We start from the raw sequence: 21,120 nt of genomic DNA on the forward strand, positions 1-21,120 counted from the left end.
AGAGTTTACCCTGCATGCAATGGAAGTGTTTTTGATGATCTTAGGTATGGCAGTGATGAAATGTGGAGATTGACTCAAGACAGAATCAGGGCATGAGGCAGAGGGGTCAGTCAGGACATCACTGCAAAATCCAAGCAGGAGAAGATTGGAACAAAGGCAGGGTATAAAAGGGATGGGGAGGAGGATGGAGACTCAAGAAATATTTAGAGACTTGAATCAGCAGGACATGCTGAGAAATTAGATGTGAGAGGAGAAGGATGTTAGAAACCGGGAGGAACTAAATGTTACTCTCAGATTTCTGGCCTGGACAACTAAGAAGATGCCGGGTCATATCTCTGAGAGGTCAGACCACACCACACTCCAATATGATCTTTCCAACTACAAAGAGAACCACTCACCTAGCAAACAGGCAATTTGGAAAAAGTTCCAAAAAGGAAGGATGTAAAGACAAAACCAAGTTTGGAAACACCCTGGTAACAAGTACTGGAAATAATAATTACATACGTATAAATAAAAGGTCAGCAGAGACAAACGACCATACGAGGCTACTATTAAAGCCAGTTTCACTGTACACAGCAGTATTTCTACCATGTTTCAATGTTTTGCCTATAAAATACACAAAGCTATAAAATGTATATCACACATGTATCTGTGTGTTTTACAGCCACACCATGCCTCGGATGAACACTTTTGGTCCCTGTAGTATTTCATCAGACACAGCATTTTTAAACAACGGAGAAGATTTTACATATTTCAAATGACCCACCCAGAAAACAATATTTGAGTGGGTGGGCACCAATTTACTGTTTAGGTTTATAAGTTATTTCTATAACTGTTAGAATATTTTCAAGTTGTCTTAAATCGTGTACACATCATTAAACAGATGCCAAATTATCCTGGAATTGCTGAACATTTAAAGTACAAGTCTCAGGTAACTAAATTCAAAAAGGCTTGTAGGATAAGAAAAAACAAAAATGAGCAGCAGAAGGTCCAGAGGTTCATCAAAATCTGTTTCCTGGTATAATTCAAGGACGACAGGCTGTACCTAACATCAAACCAAGAACCAAGATGCTGACTTCTACATTCCAACTGCTGCCCTAATTGAACATTGTATAAAAACTAGAAGAGCAAAATCTTCCAAACTAAATTGTAGAACTTTAAAACAATCTTATATCCTTCATCAGGGATTGAAATAAAAAATATTCACAAACAAGCTCTTGATCTTCCAGGTTCAGTGTGAAATGTACTTGTGTTCCATGTTCAATAAAACAATTGAACATAAGTAAGATTCAGGTTTGAATCTTGAGTCTGTTGCTAGCGAACTGCATTCCCTGGAATAAGGCAATCTCCTTCACTCCATCACCTTCTGTCTCTACACGTGACAAATGAGAAGGTTGGTTTAGAGCACCATGATCCCTTCCAGCCAGTTTCTCCAGCTAGGTGTCCTGCGGGGAGTCCCCCACAGCACTCCATAAGTTTATCATTAATTTCTAGTTTCCTGTCAGTCTCCATGGCTAGAAGGCAGCTCTGTATGGACGAAGGTCATGTATACATGTTGACTTCTGTACACCCAATGCCTAGTACAGTGCCTGCTGTCCAGCGCCAGCCTCTGACTCTCCAAAGGAGAATCCTTCACATGGCAGAAGTGACTGTCTTGGGGAAGAGGCGCTGAGTCAGCTGCATCTCTCCCAGGTACCTTCCCAGCCCTCTTCAATTTACCCAGAAATTGCCCTCTTGCCTGCTAACCCTGATTGAGTTCAAGTTTTTCCATATAATTTTCTGTTGATTTTTGATCTTCCCTAATAACCACTTTTATTTCATTCCAGTTCCTCCAATGTGAAAGTCTTAAAACTTGCTTTCACATTGACAAATCAAAAGGTGGACAAAGCTAAGCTATAATATATAGGGATGCACAAATGGATAATAAAATGTACGAAGAAAAATAAGGCAGAGATTACCATAAATGTTAGGAAAATGGTTATTCCTGAGGAGAAGAAATAGGTTTATTTTAGCAGGACAAATTGGAGGGTTTCTGGGAGGTAACTAGAAAGTTCTAGGTGGTGATTCAAAGGTGTTTACCTTATACAATTATTCACTGTGCAGTGTTTTTAGCTGTTTTCTGTATTTGTCCTATATTTAACAAAGACTTTTGCTTAAAAAAAAAAATCTAAATCTCTTGGACTCTACCATTTAACTAGGGAATAATAATCAACTGGATTTGTGTAGAATTAGCTTTGCAAATACATAAACTAACAAGTTTCTTCCCATGTTTCTGCAAGTTCTCATCACTGTAATAAATATTTCACATCCAACTTCCACTTGCTTGTCTCCATTCATGAATCAAAGCAGATCTGTTTGAAGATAGAGAGTATGTCTAAGGGAAGTTAAGCTGGAGAAAACTTTAAATGATGGATAACCTAAGGGTAAAAAGCCCCGAGTAGTCACTAAAAATATAATGCCTCTTTCCTTTTATATCTGCCAAAGTATTTTTAAGAATTACTATATACAGAGGAGAACTTTAAAGAAGATGAAGGCAATAATAATGTTATGATTATGACATCTATTGTCATCGTGTGCCTAGGGCTAAGTATTTAATGTACATCATCAAATGTAATCCTTATATCGTCCCTGAGAGATGGATACCACTTTTTCTCAGTAATTATGTATAGTTCATATTGTTAATCCTTCAGTAGGTCAAGCTTGTTCTCACCTTTGGACCTCTGTCCATGCTGTTTTCTCTATCAGGAATGTTTTTGTCCCAATTATTTGAATGGCTGGTTCCTGCTCCTCCTTCAGGTCTAACTTAAATATCACAAACTCCTCATTTCACAATTAACCTCCTTTTCCATTCTGGGATCCCTTAAAATATATTCCCAATACTTTTAGCACTAAGAAAAGCTATTGTCCAAGGGAATTCTTCATTCTTGCTCATCGCTGTGGTAAAATCTTCCGAGAATAACAGATGACCCTGATGATAGAGCCATCCTGGAATTCTTTTCAGTTAATACCCAGCTGGAACTGGAATGAGGTTTTCTATCCTGAGATACACATATCTTTGGACAATGAGCATGAAAAAGCAAACAATTAACACATGGTCTGGCCAGCAAAAAAGCTCTTGTTAATTACTTTGAAAAATTATTTTTGCCCAATCCCAAATGCCAACCTTCAGGCTGGAAAAGGAGAAAGCCTACGTCCATGCAAAGATGAAGCCAAGGAAAAGAATCCTAATTTCTCAGCAAAACAGCTATACATGTGTTTTTGTTAGGTCAAGTTTTAATTGCAAACTTTAAGTAACAATAAAGATAGCAACCAAAATCACTCAGCCATGAGAAGAAAGAATAACAATAGCTGTATGCACTTAGTCCAATGGAGAAGGATACAAAGTGTTTCTGAAATGTATTTCATAGCTAGAATTTGTGTTTAGCTTGGTTTTGTGGCTGCTTTTGCAGCCTGTGTGTGCAGAACTTTATAAATACTCTTCAGAGGTCCTGTCTTCCCATAGCATCAATCAAATTAACCAAGTAGCCATCAAAGTCCGTTTAGAGAGCCCTCTGTGGCCCAAACCAACTGCAGGCAAACCGCTTGGCCACAGGAGCCGTGCCATTTCCTCCTCAGTCGCCTCACTACTGTGGCCTCCAGCTTGGAGACGGGTGTCCAGCTACTCAATTTACGGGAATCCCTTTGCACACCTCCAGTGCATGGGTAGGAAAGGCCATATTTAGCTCAACCTACGCATAGTTCACTTCACCCAACCAGGTGAAGCCAGACACCAAGTGAGCACAAAGAAGAAAGGGCTTTCTGTCTCAAATATCTGTCTGTACGAAGTCAGTGGCTTTTTAAAGGCTACCACTTTGGTGCCTACGTGTCAAATTCTTGGGGTGTTTAATTTAGAGGTGGAAAATATAGCCATCTAACTCCAGCAGGCAAAATTAAGGAGGCCATGACGTTTCTAGGCAAGAAAATAAAACAATTTGCAAATGGATACACATTATGTGTGTGTGTGTGTGTGTGTGTGTGTGTGTGTATATATATACATATATATATATATATATACACACACATGCATATATACCATATGTGCATGCGTGCTCAATGAGGGTATGGCTTGCTGCCAAACATTAAGAAAAGTTTTAAAAATTTATGATGCTGGGAAAAAAGTATACAAAGACATAAATCTTGGATTTTTCTCCCAATCAATGCTAAACTATCAGAACGGGCATGCACATCTTTAGCACAGTATAACCCCAGGAACTGAGAGTTTCACAGAAACCTAAAGTTAGCAATGGCCTCAACAAAACAACAGAATATGACAAAAATTTGAACAATGCTAACTACAAGAATGATAAATGATAATAAAACAAATTTTGATTTTCATTTCCAGAGCACATTCTCATGCACAAAGATCTATGGTGATGGCTTTACATTGAAAGGTCATGTGCTCATATAAATTGATGAGGTAGCTCATCTACTTGTCCCTATTTTGAAGATAAGAAAACTGAGAAATAGCAAAATTTAAAAACCTCAACATTATACAGCTAAGGTGGTTGGTTCAAGATGGGATAGATTTCAGGCCTGTGCAACTCTAGATTACAGAATGAAAAAGGGATGGTGACGGATGTGCAGCTTCCCCTTTGAAAAGGAACAGGGAAAGAAGCAAAACCAGATCTAGACAAAGAAAGAAAACTGGGAAGAACTCAGAGAATTTCTGGAAAATTTAGGCCTCCAAGAAATCAACATCACCCACCATGTCGACATAATTTTGGCAACATACGATTTTTGTGTGGTTATAAATGACTTTGAATTTTTTGCAGGCTAGAAACAGCCATTTGAAAAGTTGGAAACCCAATCAGTGTATTATTTATATGATGCTTAAAAACTAGCTTGCTTCGTTTCAAATTAGAATCATGTGGTCTGGAACACAAAAAAAGATAAGTTTACAAAATATGCCAGAACGTTCCCATCTCCACACACATCATCCCCATCCTAAGTAGTCACCTCAGAGGCCATTACCTACTCCAAAGATGCAGCCTTTACTCCACAGACATTTTGGGAAACCCGGCTTTGGAGCCACCTCCAGAGTCAGACATGTGTCATGCCAGCGGCATAACTCCATAGCCACAAGTTTTTGAGAACCAAATCTGGGGAATAAGGCTGTTGATCAAAATAGAAACACTGGCTTTAGGGAAGAGTATGTTGTGATTACAAAAGAATAAGCTCCCTTATATGTGACTTTCAAGGTGGCCATAGATAGCTTTTGAGTAACAACCACCATGCTGGGAAATGAATATGAATTCCACAGGGTGGTGGCTGAGAAGGAAAACATTCATTTGGAAAAATGAGTGCCAAAAGCTGGACTGTTGAAGATGGTGGCAGTGATGGAGTGCTAGTGCTTCCATGGGCTCAGTGCTCCCTGCACGGTGCCCAGCACACAGCAGGTGCCCACGGCACGTTTGTTGAATGATTCAATTACTTTATCCATCTGTCAATTAGACAACGAACAAACTCTCGGCCAGTAAGAAATTTCTTTGTTCATATAATAGCTATTGGTCAAAGACTTAAACACTCAGAAAAAGTATGGCTTTGCTAGGGAACCAAAATATGAAAAGAAACCTGCTCCAAAAACCTGCTGGCTCATTTGCTACTCCTTCTCCATATTTTTCAACCTGTAGACTGTGTGTCTGAAAGGTATGCACACAGGGAGGCTGCCATACAAGGCAGTCTCTCCCAGGGCAAGGTGGGAATTAGGTTTCCCCTGAACCCTTTGTTACACTGCCCCTCCCTGCCCTCCTGTCGGCCATTCCAAATTTCCAATGAGAACGGTGTGCCCTCTGCAGTTTACAGGAGAAATGAAAAATAACCAGGGCAGATCTCTAATGATGCACATCCTTGAATGTCAGTAAAAATGCCTCTTGCAGGAAATCTATGTTCAGATGAACCTCATGACAAAATCTAAATGGTGTAGTCTTTATTTGTGGCTAGCCTATATAATTATTCAGCTGTTCATTTATTCTACATTTATGAATAATTAATTACTTATTATGATCTTATTACCTATCAGTCATCAAGAAAACATAGGTCCTCACTTCCAAAGAAGATCATCAAGTCTTAACAGAATACACACCCCTGCTCTCTCCTGATCCCCCACCCCTACCCCCCACACACACAGGGCTGATGGGCATTGGCACGCTTCTCTTCCCACCCCAGACACAGTCACAGTCCTTCTCTACTTTGCAGGTTGCTACCAATCCACAAAGCTGCTGTGGGAGTATATTTGTAATTCTGCTCACTATAATAACTCATTTATTTAGTTAGTCAAAAGATATTTATTGAATTCCAACCATGGGCCAACCCTGTTCTGGGTACTTAAGACAGAGTCCTAAATTTCGGGGGATGGATGATGGACAAAGTACCCACATGTTCAAGGGAAAGACAGCTAATAAACAGGCACACAAATAACTGGGCATTATTATTTTAGGCAGTGGCATGCAGGATGAAGAAAGAGAAATGAAGGTAGGAACAGAAATAATCCCAAGAACTATTCATCAGAAAGAACATTCAGAGAATGCCACATGAGCAAACACCTGCATGAAGTGAAGGAGTAACACATATATCTGAAGAAAGGCCCTTCTAGCCAAGGCACTAGCCAACATGCACTCTGTGCTGGGCACTGTTTTCTAAATGATCACACAACACCAGAAGGTGAATACTGTCATCGCCTGAAACTTAACTTTGTTGCACAACACACAGCAGATAAGCAACAGCATCAAGAGTCAACACAGGAGCCCATGATCTTAGCCAGCATGAAGATTATACCTCAGATAAAGCCAGCACAACTCCACCTGGTAAAGAAAGAATATTTATACTCACTAGAAAATTGTAAAACAAGCTCTGTTAATGTTATGTAAATGGATGTCTGTGGCTTCGTGAGCCTCAACAAAGCCGCCGGAGCTGACTTGGGTGGAAAAACTCAGGCCGCCTGTGCTTAGAATGTTCACCTCCTGAACTTGTACTGCTGTTTAGTCCAGTCTACAAAAAAACCCCTTTGAGCTTTATTTCCCCATCTGCTAGTTTGTCTTATATTATGATTATGGCTTCATGGTTCTGTCTGTCCATTAGACAGGGTAAGAGAGAAGCAAGAACCTGGTCTCAGAAAGCCAAGAGATTGGTTCAGAGCCTGACACAAAGACTGTGGAATGAATGAATAGATGAATACAACTTTCATAAGCATTTAAAATACAGAGAAATAGCCTTATTGTAATATGGAAAATATAAGCTTTGAGAATTAGAAACATTACAGGAAAAAAGTGTCCTCCTCCCACCTGCCATCATCTTCCAGACTTTATAGCCCCTAAAGCTCCAATCCCAACCATGACACTGGTCTCCAACATCAGCCTTTACTGTACATGCAGTAATTCTTGTGAAGCGGACGTTTATTCTAGTGAACCAAGATACAGTCAAGTATGACCCTAATCTCCCACCTAGAATAAGGAGGAAAATAACCTTGTAAGATGAGTAAGAGGGTAAAGCCGTCATTAAGCCAGGTTAAGAGAGGTGCAGTTCATTCAAAAATTACAGGCCCATTTATGAGCAGACTCTGGCATCTAGGAGACATACATTCAAGGTAATATTGTTCAACTGTTAACATTTTCAAATTTGCGGTTTTCTAATTTCTTATAAGGATCCTTTCACAGTAGAAAAAAGTACAACCAAAATAAAAACAAGTCTGCTGGTAATGACACAGGGACACTGTGCTTCATTTTCAACCCGTGTAACTGAATTTGACAGCATACCATGAACCTAAAGCACTATATTCCACACTGCCAATGAGCTGCCTTAGCAGAACGAAGGCAAAATTGCATCTAAGTGGGAATTAACAATGGATACCTTTAAAAATTTCCATTTTATATTTTAAAGCTGCAATAATTTCCACATCTTCCTCCAAAACATTCTTCATCCATTTTGGATATGAGGCACAGCACAATGGGAGCTTGTAATTAGAAGTCAATGCCAATTCCAAGGTTGAGGAATGACAGAAGAAAACATGACTATGCCTGCCATAAATATTTTCAAGTCAATAAACCTTCACATCAGCTTTATTAATGAGGTGTAATTTTTAAAAAGTATATCAGAAGTAAATTTTCTTGGTGAATCCTTCTAACAGAACTGCTTATTAATCAAGTAGCAGAGGCAATCCAGTGAATTCTGATTCAACAAAGATAACATTGTGCTTAATAGTGTCACTGCAGGGTTTGTCCAAGCTTAAACTGTAATCAAAGAAGTAATTGCGTATCTCAATTATTAGCGCTGTGAATTGCCTGGATCAGCATTTACCCAAGTTCTATAAAATACTAATTCTCTGTAATGTTAATAGATGATCTAGGGAGGAAAAAAAGAGAGGTTCCTTTTGTCAAGTGATTTAGAGAAAGTTTGGATTAATGAAAAGTAAATATTTCTCCATTGTAGGACTTGTCAGAGCCTTTAATATGCATGATACTCTTGAAGTAAAAGCTAAAGAATGTATTGTTTTCCAAAGGCATTTGACAAATGAAACCTTTTTTCTTATAGTATCCTTTTTTCTTATAGAACTATCACTCTGATAATCATGCTTTGTGAAATGTGAACCTAGATAATATCAACCAGTTTTTGTCAAATTTGTCTCTCTTCTATTTTCCCACAGTTCAGTATGACCTAAACCGTTGGGGGAAAATAGCCCCTATTGACACAGTGGCTTATTAAAATAATAGTCTACTTCACAAACAATTACATTTAAGAGCCACATAGCTCCTGCCCTTGAAAAATGTCTGTAAGCCAGGTGGTTCAATTCTGAGAAGTTCCTGCACTGTGTATCTTGTGTCCAGACTATCACAGTTCTAATCTATCTTATACCCAAAAAGTAAAAATTGGTGGATATATTACGATAATCAATTGCTCTAAAAAGAGAAAACACAACATATTGGTGCACATTACAAAAGTCTTCTCAAAATGGCAGTCCCTACACTCCAGACAGAAAAAAGAAAGAGTTCTTAGAGTAACTGATTTTTTAAAGCCAGGTATTATATTAGCGAGATGGTGTCAAGGAGACTGATTTTCCAGATTCACAGCTGGAGAACATCCCTGCTCCTGTCATGCATGCTGTATTTTGGCAGCAACCTCTCTGTTTGGACCATGAGTTGCCTTCTGGAAGGTACTTTTAAATTGCCACATATATGCACCCTTCCATTAGTCCCCAGACCTCAGGATATCAGAGTTGGAGGGGGCTTTCCCATACAAGCCTCTCTTTTGTAGATGAGAAAACTGAGGCTTAGAGAGAAAAAAAAATGACTTGCTCAAGGTCACACAATTAATTAGTGACTAAACCTAGACTAAACCCCAGACTCTCCACTTCTTACTTAACACACTTATCTCTCACCCACTCAGAAGAGTGGAGTCCCACAGATACACTGTGGCTCAGAAAGCCCCTGGAAGGTTCTGTCCTGGCTCACAACAGCCAAGACTCCAGATGCAGACACAACCTTATTGTTACCTCTTTCAAATGGTCTTCCATGACAGAACTGGCAGCAGTCCAGTAAAGCATGTTCTGGGTTACTTGGGAGTGGGGAGGAGGATAACCTTAGTGAGAAAAAAAGATCTTGTGATATTTGAGGGTAAAGAACCTTGTCTTACCTCTTGTTACATCCCAACTGGTACCACAGTGTCTAGCACACAGTAAGTCATCAAAAAACACTGGTGAGAACACTTGCTGAAGGCAGAGCCTTTCCTAATCTTTAAGAAGCATTGCAGTCTATCTTATTAGCTAAGAGAGAGTTTATTCCCTTCCCCATAAAATCCATGCAAAGCATCCTAACCCAGGTTTATACCACCTAATTTTTCTGTCTGTTTTTTAAGTGGCCCAATCATCATGTTCACTGTTGGTATCATTACTGTGGCCAAAGTCAAGCATAAAGAAACAGTTACATACAGCAGAAAGAAAGGTGCCTGGTTTGTGACTGAGACTTGAGAAAGAATGCCAGCCCTTTCTCTCATTTAACATCACCAAGTCTTACTCTTCCTATCTGTGAAATGGTTTTGAAGATAGTAACATCCTCATTAGCTTTCTGGGAAGACTAAACAAGTCAATGTATGTGCACAGCAACTTGACAAACTAGGGTTGGTTGTTAATGGCTGTTTGTATTGAAAAGAAATAGGAAGCTGGGTAGGTAAGAGTTTGGAGATCAGGTGCATATGTCTGTCACTGGTGTCCATAGGAAGGGTGCAACAGACACATCAGATATTTGCTGCAGACACAATGGTACACTGCCCTGCTACTGCCAGGGATATGCCTTGCCTGAGAGCTGCCTTGTCCAAGACTACACACTTCCTCAGGGTTGCCCACCTCCACTGACTTGCTGATAAAGGGAAACAAAGGCTCAACCCCATCACTTCAGTTAGGCTCAACTCCAGCCAAGTGGCTACCCCAGCTCTCGAGTAATTGATGGGGACTGCTAAGGTCTTTGCTGCAACTGCATTATAGCTAGACTTCTCCCTGTGCCCAATCCTGCTTCCCTCCCTTTCTTAGAGCACCCTCGATAAACCTCCTGTGAAAAAGAGTCTCAGTTTCCCCGGGAATTTGACCAAAGATATTATGCTTGGCCTAATTTCATTGCTCAATAAAAAGTAGCAATATTATACTTTTTGTTGGATTTTCTAAGCCATCCATACTTGTTTTCCATAACAAGAGACTTCCTGAGTCTCTTTGTGGTTGACATCCCTTTATGGAAGAAGAAAAATGGCAAAAGATATAAATAACTTAAACCAACTTTTATTTGTCATCTAAAGAGTCCTAAACTCTGTAGAAGTCTGCCCTCACAGCAATTTTCTCCACCACCAATTTCCCACTTCTTTAGTTACCTCCATTTTAAAGAAAGAAGACAGGCAACGAAATGATAGAATATCCTGATATAAAATATGCATAAATCTTATCATGAAGGGTAATTTTATGTCATCTTAGATGGTCAATCTAATAACCAATGCTGAGGGCCAGAGGTCCTTTGTTCTTGAGGATTTAAACCATTCAAATCCTACTGAAGACAGATATGGAACCAATGGGCTGTACAAATGGCAAATGGCAATGGACAAGGATGCAAAAGGTCAGAGATCTGGTCTCCGCTCTGCCAGTTACGCCCTCTAGGATCATGAACAGGTCATTTGCCTTTGGTGGGTGCTACTTCCCACATCAGCAAAACAAGGAGCTTGTATTAAATAAAATCTAAGGTCCTTTCTAGTAAGAAAAATGTATGATTGCTTAACCTCGCAGGGTTTTTTCCCAGGGAACATAAATAAGATGTAGATGGAAAGTGTAATAGCAGAGAAGAAATTAAAAATGTCATAAATTCAAGTTGCCAACTTCCCAAATGTGTATTACAGGAGAGACTATTAAGTGAATAGGAACAGATTTTATAGGTGTATTTTCCTTTTACAATATCTCCATGTAAATCATTGCCTTTGTCATTGATTGTCATTTCCTTAATCTGGAGTGTTTGAATATATAGCTTAGCAATGCTTTAGACAGACCGTAAGTCAAAGTTAACATTTTTAGAAATTAACCATGCCCAGGTCTCTGCCTTGGGCAGTGATGTGCTGAAATACCAGCCTCTATTAGAACTATTAGAAAGAGGTTATTGATGTCAGGGTGTCACGCACTGTGATTTGCAGGTGCCCCCCTGACTAACCTCTGGTAGTGATATCGCAAGGTTAACCTGAGGTAATTACCCTGGTCAGGAGAGCTGGTCCAACGGGTCTGGCTCTTTTGATGCATGTTGAACACGACTGCCCCCTAGGGATTATACAAGTCCCACGTGTGAGTTATTATGTAAATTTTACCTTTGAAAAAGTAATAAGATGTACTGCCAAAATTTTCTTCTTCTAGTTTGATTGCCTTCAAAGTGTAGACTCTTCAATAATGCCTTCATCATGCCTACTTTGAAAATTATACTGCATGTGTTATAGATTGAAATAGAATAGAAAAACATATAGATGCTCCCAAGCACACACCTCAAACCTCTCATTTCTCAGTGGCTTTTAAAGCCCGATTTCAAGTTCAGGATCTTTTGCTCAAGGAAGCATTTTCTTCAGTGTACAAAAGCTGAGCCTCCTTAAGCTTCACTGCCTTCTCAAAACTTCATTTTCAATGAGACTCACGATCACAAGTGAATCACTGAACAAATGTTGGAGTCTCAGCTTCTTCATCTATAAAATGAAGATACACACACCGGTCCTACCAACCCTCAAGGCCAATAAGAGGATCCAGAATGAAGATCACCCTGCGGAAGCATTTTTAAAAGCTCACAGGGCTCTGACTAACGCGGGTTGTTTAATTTTTGACTGAAAGGATCATCAGCAGTGGTTTTAATAAACATATAAAAATGGTGTTTCCTGTTTCCAGTTTATAGCCCAAGTCTCACATCAAAATAAGCCCAGAGGTCAGAGATAGGGATAAACAGAGGCAAGGCAGACTCTACAAAGCAAGCCCTCCTCTCTCCCTAGATGTGAGCATACCCTTTCTCTTAGGAAAAGACCTATCTCTGCTTCTAATTCTCATGGGAGCTCAAAGGAGGATGGAAATTGCCTTTCCCTTGTTGATTTCAGGAACCAAAAACACAAAATAGGATGTCTAAAAAAAAAGTCTGATCTTGCTTAGTAAGCCCCCTTGAAATAAGAGATTACTATATCATTCTAGCAAGATTCCATTTTCCTAGTCCCTCCCCTCACCCCACAAGGCTTGTCATTTCAGACTCTACCCCCATAATAACAATGATTTCATTTGACAAATATGTTGCATTTCATTCTGCAGGATCTTCAGTCTTTAGCAAACAAACATTCACTTTGCCGAGGACTGCTGAAGAACCACTAATGGAGTGAAACCTGAAAACCCTTCAGAAAAGAATAATGAACCCCACTCTGTCTCCAGGGGGTAATTTAGTTGGTAGATTAGGCAACACTTGATTAAGGGTAAACCTCTCTTTTCTATAGAAATATATTGTGTTTGTACAGAGGGGTTGTATGAAGTGGAGGATTAGGTCACAAATCCACAGGAAAAAGCAGAAGACGTCTCTCAGAAGAAATATGCAAGTTACTGCACATTTGGAAAAACAAGTCATACTTTATTGGGAGGAAAGAAGAAAAACTCTATATACAACAGTTTTATTTACACAATTTCACTTGGCTTCTTGGAACATTTCTAACAAATGGTTAGTTCCCAAATACATTGCCCAGGATGTCTTGTCACCCCTGACAGTCTATGAGTTACTACAAAGAGTAACGACTTCAACTCAAGGCTACCAGAAACTGATTGTCAAATAAGATTTTCTGAGATTGCCTATAGGGACCTGCTACAACAAAAGTCGTTTTTGGCTCATGGGGGATTATAGTGTGAAAGAAAAACAAATGTCAAAATAAATCCCTAGGGAAAGAAAGCACTTCTGTACTGACCCTCAGTCCTACTCGTCAACGTGCCTTGTCCTCTACAGATTAACAAATACTTGAGTATTTCTCTTCGTCTGAAACCATGAACAGAGTCTGGAAATGTTAGATGAGACTCAGCCCACATTTCAGCAATGTGATGAGATTTATCCATAACTTAATGGAACTTCCCAATCTCTAGTCATCAAGGTAGAAGATTGCACAGCAAACAAATAAAACACCTCACAGTGTTAAGAAAAAAAAACAAAAAAGTTAAACCCTAATGAAAATTTAAACAATTGTGAATTTTCTTTTAAATCTATGATGGGATGACCTTTCTCATCTTTTCCATATGTTGAAAAAGGTGGCTGAAATTAGTCTCCCTAAATCATTCTACTCCATGCCTACCAAACAACCATGAAAAACTAGGAACTAAATAAACGCGTTTTGACAATGATGAATCTCTTAACTCTGCTGGTCAAGTTTCTTCTAATGGCAGTAGTTAGGTAAGTATACCAAAACACATGAACATAGGTCACAGTTAGAGTGATCTTAAGCTCAGGGAATTAGAAAAGAAATGAACTTCACTCAGTGACTTGGAAAGATGAACATATAGATATGAGGCTTAAAATTTGCTGCTTTAGATATGAGGCTTAAAATTTGCTGCTTAAGATATATGCCTTCCTCTGCAAGAAAACAACTTAGCAAATCTTGGGAACTTCATAATGAACTATACATTTTGCTGAAAGCTATGCATTTTTGAGGTTTATGTTGTTTGTTACACTTCCTCTGTTAGCTGATTCTAACTCTAATTGGAGAAGCAAAGCAAAGGAAGTCCCCTTGGAAAAAAGATATGGATGTACAGGGTTGCACAAATTGAAAAATAAAATTGTCTTTCTAGCTTTTTTGTCTTTTTAGAACTCTATTAAAAGGACAAAAATAAATAGGAACATTCATTTGCTTTTTAAACTGATCACACTTGGGTTTAACCACGGGCAGAGAAGAAACTTTACAGTTCCCTGGGAACCTGTAATTTGGAAACGGAAGCACACAAGAACAGACTTTAGTTTTCAGGCAATAAATTGAAGAGAATTCTGCAGACATACAACAGAAAAGGAGCATAAAATATTAGCTTGTGCATTTCTTAGAATGTTAGTTCATTAACTCGATAAACTGCACAGGGAAAAACGCAGCCAAAATCTACAAAGATGTCTACTGGGGTTTCAAATTGGCATATTTACTCAGCAAGAAATAGCTAGAGGTTGAAAAGAAAAAAAAAAGGCATCACATTCAGGTAATGACGATTTAGTGTGAATCTCCGGAAAGATACCTCGTTGAAAAACTCTCCATGCAGGCTCTGATGGGACACACAGAGAAGCCCAAGGCCCCAAGGCCAGACTTAAATATCATGCTCCATAATCTGTGTCCTGGGGAAAAGTTCTACAGAATTATACCAGAAAATCACGATCTTTCACATCCACCTTTCACATACAATTCAACATTAACTTGAAGAATGTTTTAATTTACCTCCTTATAGCCCCAAATGTTGTTTAATACTTATTGGAAACTTTCATTTATTAGTGTGTGTTCTGTATCTGTATTACTCATCAGTGTAAAATGGTTGCACAGGATTTGTTGGGCAGTAGTCCCAACGGTCACTGTCTTCTGTGATTAAAAGCTCATTATCGGTCTCTCTGGGAGAAAACTCTAATAACTGAAGTTCACATAGGTCAGGCACTGTGCTAGGTTCTTTTACAAACCTTATTTTATTAAACCCACCCAGGGAGGTAGAGATTGCAATCCCCATTTACAGATGAAAAAAGAAAGGGTCAGAGAGATTCTCTGCCTTACTCAAGGCCCTAAAATAATACTAATAAAGGCCAGTATTTGAACACTGGCCAGTTCAGCTCCATGGCTCTGTATCCTTCTCTCCCTGTTCTTCTTGCCAATGCTCAAAAAAGTTATTTAAGATGCTAAACAAAGAACACTCTTTATTTCTTTAGATTGTGGGTGATTTCCTCTGAGAAATAATAATTCAAGTCATTTTCAAATGGAAAGAGGACTCAGGACAAATGCTAAACTGCTACCTCTTTTCAATGGGTCAAGTTAAGCTAGTCAGGGTGTATTTTAGTCACTTTATTTCCACCATGTAAACCCAGTGAGATCAGAGTGCCAGGCTGTGCAACAGGGGCCACAAGCTAATGGTCAACTCATGTGCAGATGTGTTTCCTTGGATCAAAAGAATATTTTAAAAATTGAGCCAACTTTCTAAAATCCATAGATTTCACATAAAAATTGCATTTTATGACTTATTTTGGATAATCAGAGCTCCCACAAACTAAGCCCACCTTTATAGCAATGTACAACCAGAGTCTAGTGACCCCTACTCCCTTAGATAAGGCATAGGCTCTCAAGTTTCCTACAGCTTTCCACCACTCTCAATTATATCCACACTAAGGTCAACCACAGTTGACACTTTTCATTATGCATATGCTGTTGTTTTTCTTATAATACAGAAATATTTCTCCAAATCTTGCCTCTTTTGATAGATTAATTGGTTTCAGTTCTTCACCTCTCCTTGTACTAGCCCCTGTACAATATTCTCTTTGTGAATAGAATGCACTTTTCCAATCCTTAATTCAGACATGTCCTTTGATTTGGCCAATGCAAGGGATAGAAATCATAATATCAATTCAAGACTAGGCCTTATGAAATCTCACACGCTGTTGTTTGTTCTCTTGTTCCTCGGCTACTGTCATTAGATGAGTTTTCCCTGGATTGCTGATTCCTCTTTAACCTGAGCCTCAGAATGAACAAATGAAACAGATCTGCCCCAGCCACACCGCAGGTATGCAGTGAGTAGCAGAAGTACTCAGCTAGGCCCAACAGCTGCTGAGCCAGTCAATCAACCTACAAATCTATGAGAATAAACATTTTTAAATCACCCAGTTTGGCGATGATTTGTTACACAGCATTATTATGGCAATCGCTAACTGATACATCTCTACCAAAAATAAAAAATAAAAGACAGGCTGAATAAACCAAACATCATCATTTTTCTTACATGCAAGCCTAATTCTTATGCTAAAGACCTAGATTCTGTAGGCATTTGAATTTGCAATTCCTGTCATAAAACTCTACACTAAAGAACTAGAGAAGGTCAGATTTGTGAAATGTTTTCTAGCATGCTATTACTATATCTAGATTTGACTGAGGTGGCCCAGGTTTTGCCTCTGCCTTATGTCCTAGTCTGAACAATAAATAGCGTGGTCACTCAATCTACATTCAATTTTGTCTCCAATTTTAATACCAACTAGTTGAATCTGTCTGTGCTCTTCTTTAAGGCTTGATCCAACAGCTATTATTTTTACAGGCAATATTCTACCTGATGCTTTTATTGCTATAATACCTGTGTCTTTGGTCAAAGTCATGAAATCAAGGCATCCAATCATTATTAAACATCAATGGAGAAAAAATCAAATTTAGCAGGTGCCAATTTCACAACCGACACCCACCCACCCACCCAACCAACCAAGCCAAATTCTGTTTGACTAACACTTTACAAGCTTAACAGGCTCACTTATAAACAAGAAGAAGTGCTTTTAAAAAACAGCAATATTTTAAAAATCAAGTGCTCCCAGAAAGTCCTGTTTTCGGAAGGCAGCAATTACTACATCTGAGCACATCTGCTGAACAATCCAGGAAAGTGGGAGGTTCACTCTCTATTAACCTTAACCAGAGACATTTTCATCAAAATTAATTGTGATTGCATTTTATTGCATTTCAAATGCTATCCTTTATTTGGGGTGGTCAGGAATGCAACTAAGCAATTCCAGACCATGCTATCTTTTATGAATAGGTCTATGAGGTAGTTATTGAGGCCCCTTATGAAAATATTGCTACACAAAAGTTCATGGGCCAAAACAAGACATAAATTTTTATAACTGGATGTGTCATTAGAAAAGAAGAGAAACTACTATCTATTGAAAAAGCAAAAACTTTGATGCTCACTGCATATCAAAATAGAACTGCATAAATACCTGTGCAACTATTTTTTAAATTGTTTTCACCTTGTCCTTGTCATTATAACAAAAGTTAACAATTAACACTTATTTTGAGCATCATCTGTGCCAAGTACAATTCTAAATTCCCTATATGCATTGACTCTTTAACCCTCACAACTCTAGAGTAGATGCAATTATTATTCCTCTTGTACAGATGAGGAAACTGAGGTTCAAAAAGGTTAAGGAAACTTCTCAGCAATACTCAGCTGGTAGATTTTAAAGCTTGAAATGAAACCCAGGTACTCTAGTTCCAGAATCACTTAAAGAAAGATAATAGCACTTAACTCACTAAAAACTACCACTACAATCAACTGGCCTGTTAGGTTTTGTGCCCTGGCTGTACTTTGCTCTGTCCATCCTCTGTACCTTTTCTGACAGTTCACTTGCCTGGCCTTCCCTACTGCTCTGCTCTCTCAGGTCAAACTCATTTATCTCAAATCCCATCGGATCTACAGAATACTCTCTGCAACTTTACTGTTTTCTTGTCTTCCTAATTCTTAAGAATTCTTATCTTATAAAGATACTCAAATCTAGATTTAAGTCCTGGCTCTGCTACTCAGCTCCGTAATACTGGTGAAGTCATTTGATCCCTTGAAGCCTCCTTTTTCTCATATAAAAATGGGATAAAAATAGTTCATCAACCCCACATGATGGCTTTAGGGATCTATGTCGTTTTTACTGCCCAGAACCTCTTCCAGTTACAGAACTCACTTCTTTCTTGTAGGAAGTCACCTGTCCACACTCTAAACCTATGAGATTTGGGTGAGATTTGGGTGAGATTTGGCTGACTCCTTTCCCCTGGGCTTCAGGGGATCAAATGACCTGTCCTCTGGTCTGGCCTATTTATACATTCTATCCTTGAACTTTTGCTACAACTACTAAAAAAGAGCTACTCTCCTCCTCCCAGGGTGACTGCATTCCTAGCATTTAGTCTGGCTGTTGTTGGCCACAAAAGAGTAAAGCATACCTGAGGACAGGCCACAAAAGAGTAAAGCATATCTGTGAGGAAGATGGAAACAGATTCGTGATACAATTGTTTGAATACCTGAATCCAATCAGGTCAAAAGTCCACCCCTGGTCTTTTCAATGAATTGAGCCAACAGATATTCTTCTTTTTTACTTAGTTCAGATTGAGTTGTGCTCTTTTTTCTTGCGCTTATAAGAGTCCCGGCTAACCCAGTTGACAAAGGAATTAAATGACATAACAGCTACAATGTCCAGTATATTGAAACTCAATAAATGGCACATACTTCTACATTAGTTTCTTGAAAGAAAGAAGACCTGGAATCAAATCTACCTTCACCTTCTATGAGGGTGTAACTTCATAACTTTTCTGAGACTCTAGTTTTAATATATGTAAAATCACTAATATTGATGTGAGAAATAAATGAGAGTATATGCCTAGCAAGAGAGTAAAATGTCCTACAAATTTTAATTATGACTACCTCAGTCCTTGGGCTCTAATCTAACATCTCTGATGACAGATGGAGAAACTTAAGAACCCAAACCCTCAGACATAATTTTCCAAGAGCAATGAGGAAGCTGTAGTCTCAAATAAGTTATCTGCCCTGAGAACCTGACCCTAGTGCTGTACTATTCAGCAACTACTCCAAATCAGCCATGGATTTAAAAGGGGCTTGCTCAAAGAACACCAGAAGACCTGTCTAAAAAACACAAAGAAAAAAAAAACTAATGTTAACTAAGCAACCCTCATGTGCCATGTTCTATGCAAAGTATTCTCTTATATTTCCAACTCTGGAATAATTACTTATTTCTCTTTTGGCCAATTAAAAAGATGAACTATGAGCACATATTGAAATTATCTAACTTCTCCTATCTCCAAGGAGGAAACCTAATATATAACTAGAAAAAGACACTAATTAATAAGCAAAATTTAACCTGAACTCCAGCCAGCTTGAACTTCTCTGTTTAAAGGCACACTGGAATAAATAAAGAAACTTCAAAGCAAATGCCCTGTTTTAGCTTGAATGTTTTATTGAACACATGGGAAGAGCTCCCTGGCCAAAAATAAGGATGGGTAATGAGGAAAAATTGGTGTTTTCAGTTGGTCGGTTGGTTTCTGAGATAGGACTATCCACTGAGAGATAACTATATTCACAGACAAGACAGACTAATGATGTGTCTCAGAGCCTCAGAGTCTTGAGCAAAACAAAACCAGTTTTGTAAACTGTCTGAGATTAGCTGAATGCATCCTTTTCCAAATACCTTCTGTGATGAGACACACACATTTTCCTTTTACTAACCCCCAAACAGCTTACATGTAAATAGAAAAGCAAAACATTTCTATATTTAAACGTCTTGCCAACTATATAAATGCAGCCCTTACCTTTTAAGGTGAGATGCAGGAATCAAGAGGCTCTGTGCAGCATTTCTAGGTTCCACTGTAACCAGTTTTTCTTGGGCACCATTTTGAACATGATGCTCCACATTGGGAAAGACCTATTGGGATCCCTGGGAGTTTATTGTTAGTGCTAGACTCAAAAACAAGTCCACTGGTTCTGTTCATATTTTCCCTCACCAATGGCTACATTTTCAAGAGAGTTTGTCTTTAATTGTTTAGGTATTAAGAAGAGTAGCCTGAGCTTACCTGCAAATGCTGTGAGTTGTCTACCATGCTATCTTCTCGCCTGCGAACTTCTTCCAGTAACTGAGCATTCTTCTTTTTTTCCAACTGTTGATTGTGCTTGAGGTTGGCCACCTTCTTATTCTGATCCTTCATATGCCTAAGAAAAGTCAGCAGAGCTTGGTTAAATTCAACCACTGAAAGATCATATATGCTATCACAATAGACTCGGGAAGTAGATAGAACATCTTGATATGGGCTCAGGAAAAAGCTGAAACTTCAGAATACTCCACTCATTCAACTGCAGACATGCATTGAGCACCCCCTTCATGCCAGGTGCCAAGATGGCACTGAGACTGTGGTGGGGAATGAGACAGGTATACTCTTCACCCTCATGGAGCTTAGCGCCCAGGGGGAAAGACAGACAAGTACCAAGGAGACACAACTTAGGTTTCCTAATGTTTAAGGAAACAAATAGCATGCTGTGAAAGATGAGGAGGTACATGTTGAACAGGTGGAGGGGGGAGGACTTCAGTCATTGTGGCCAGGGAAGGCCTCAATAAGGAAGTGAGACTTTGGTTAAGACCAGAAGGAACCAGCCAAGAGAAACATCAGTGGAGGAGCCCCCAGGTAGAGAGAACACCACATTTAATTCCCAAGGTTGAAAACCAGGAACTGGAAGGCCACAATAAGGCTATGCTAGGGTGAAGGGGGGCATGGGGTAGGAGACAAGACATGACAGGTAGGGGTGCCCAGGACATGGGGCCTGTGGTCCAAGATGGGGTGTTTATTTTCTTCTAAGTGGTTGCTGTTCTAATTATTATTATTCTTTTGGATCATGTTCTCATTCTGAGATCATAATCCATTACTTTGATTTAAAAATAACAATTACAAGGCTCCAATCAAATACATTGTCATCACTTAGCTCAAACAGAATAACAGTTTGGCTAATCATCATGTTAAATAAAGCTCTAGGGCTTGGAGTAGAAGTTCTTAATGAATCTGTAAGATGTCAAAGTGCAAAATCATAAAGTG

The 21,120-nt window shown here is 39.0% G+C and overlaps 1 protein-coding gene across 2 annotated transcripts in view; it reads right to left on the bottom strand.

Moving 5' to 3' along the window:
* The window catches only part of LOC103270862 (ERC protein 2-like), a 424,845-nt gene extending 404,585 nt beyond the window's left edge, over positions 1-20,260 (bottom strand). For both annotated transcript variants that reach the window (XR_002482512.1, XM_021717399.1), the window contains exon 1: positions 20,110-20,260. Coding sequence is in view for 1 of the 2 variants with exons in the window: in XM_021717399.1 (XP_021573074.1) it covers positions 20,110-20,241 (132 nt within the window). In the remaining variant the exon portion in view is untranslated. The remainder of the gene's footprint in view (positions 1-20,109) is intronic.
* Positions 20,261-21,120: the final 860 nt, after the last annotated feature.

This window comes from Carlito syrichta, unplaced genomic scaffold (assembly GCF_000164805.1).
Source record: "Carlito syrichta isolate Samal-C Ts95f unplaced genomic scaffold, Tarsius_syrichta-2.0.1 Scaffold108124, whole genome shotgun sequence".
Lineage (NCBI taxonomy): Eukaryota > Metazoa > Chordata > Mammalia > Primates > Tarsiidae > Carlito > Carlito syrichta.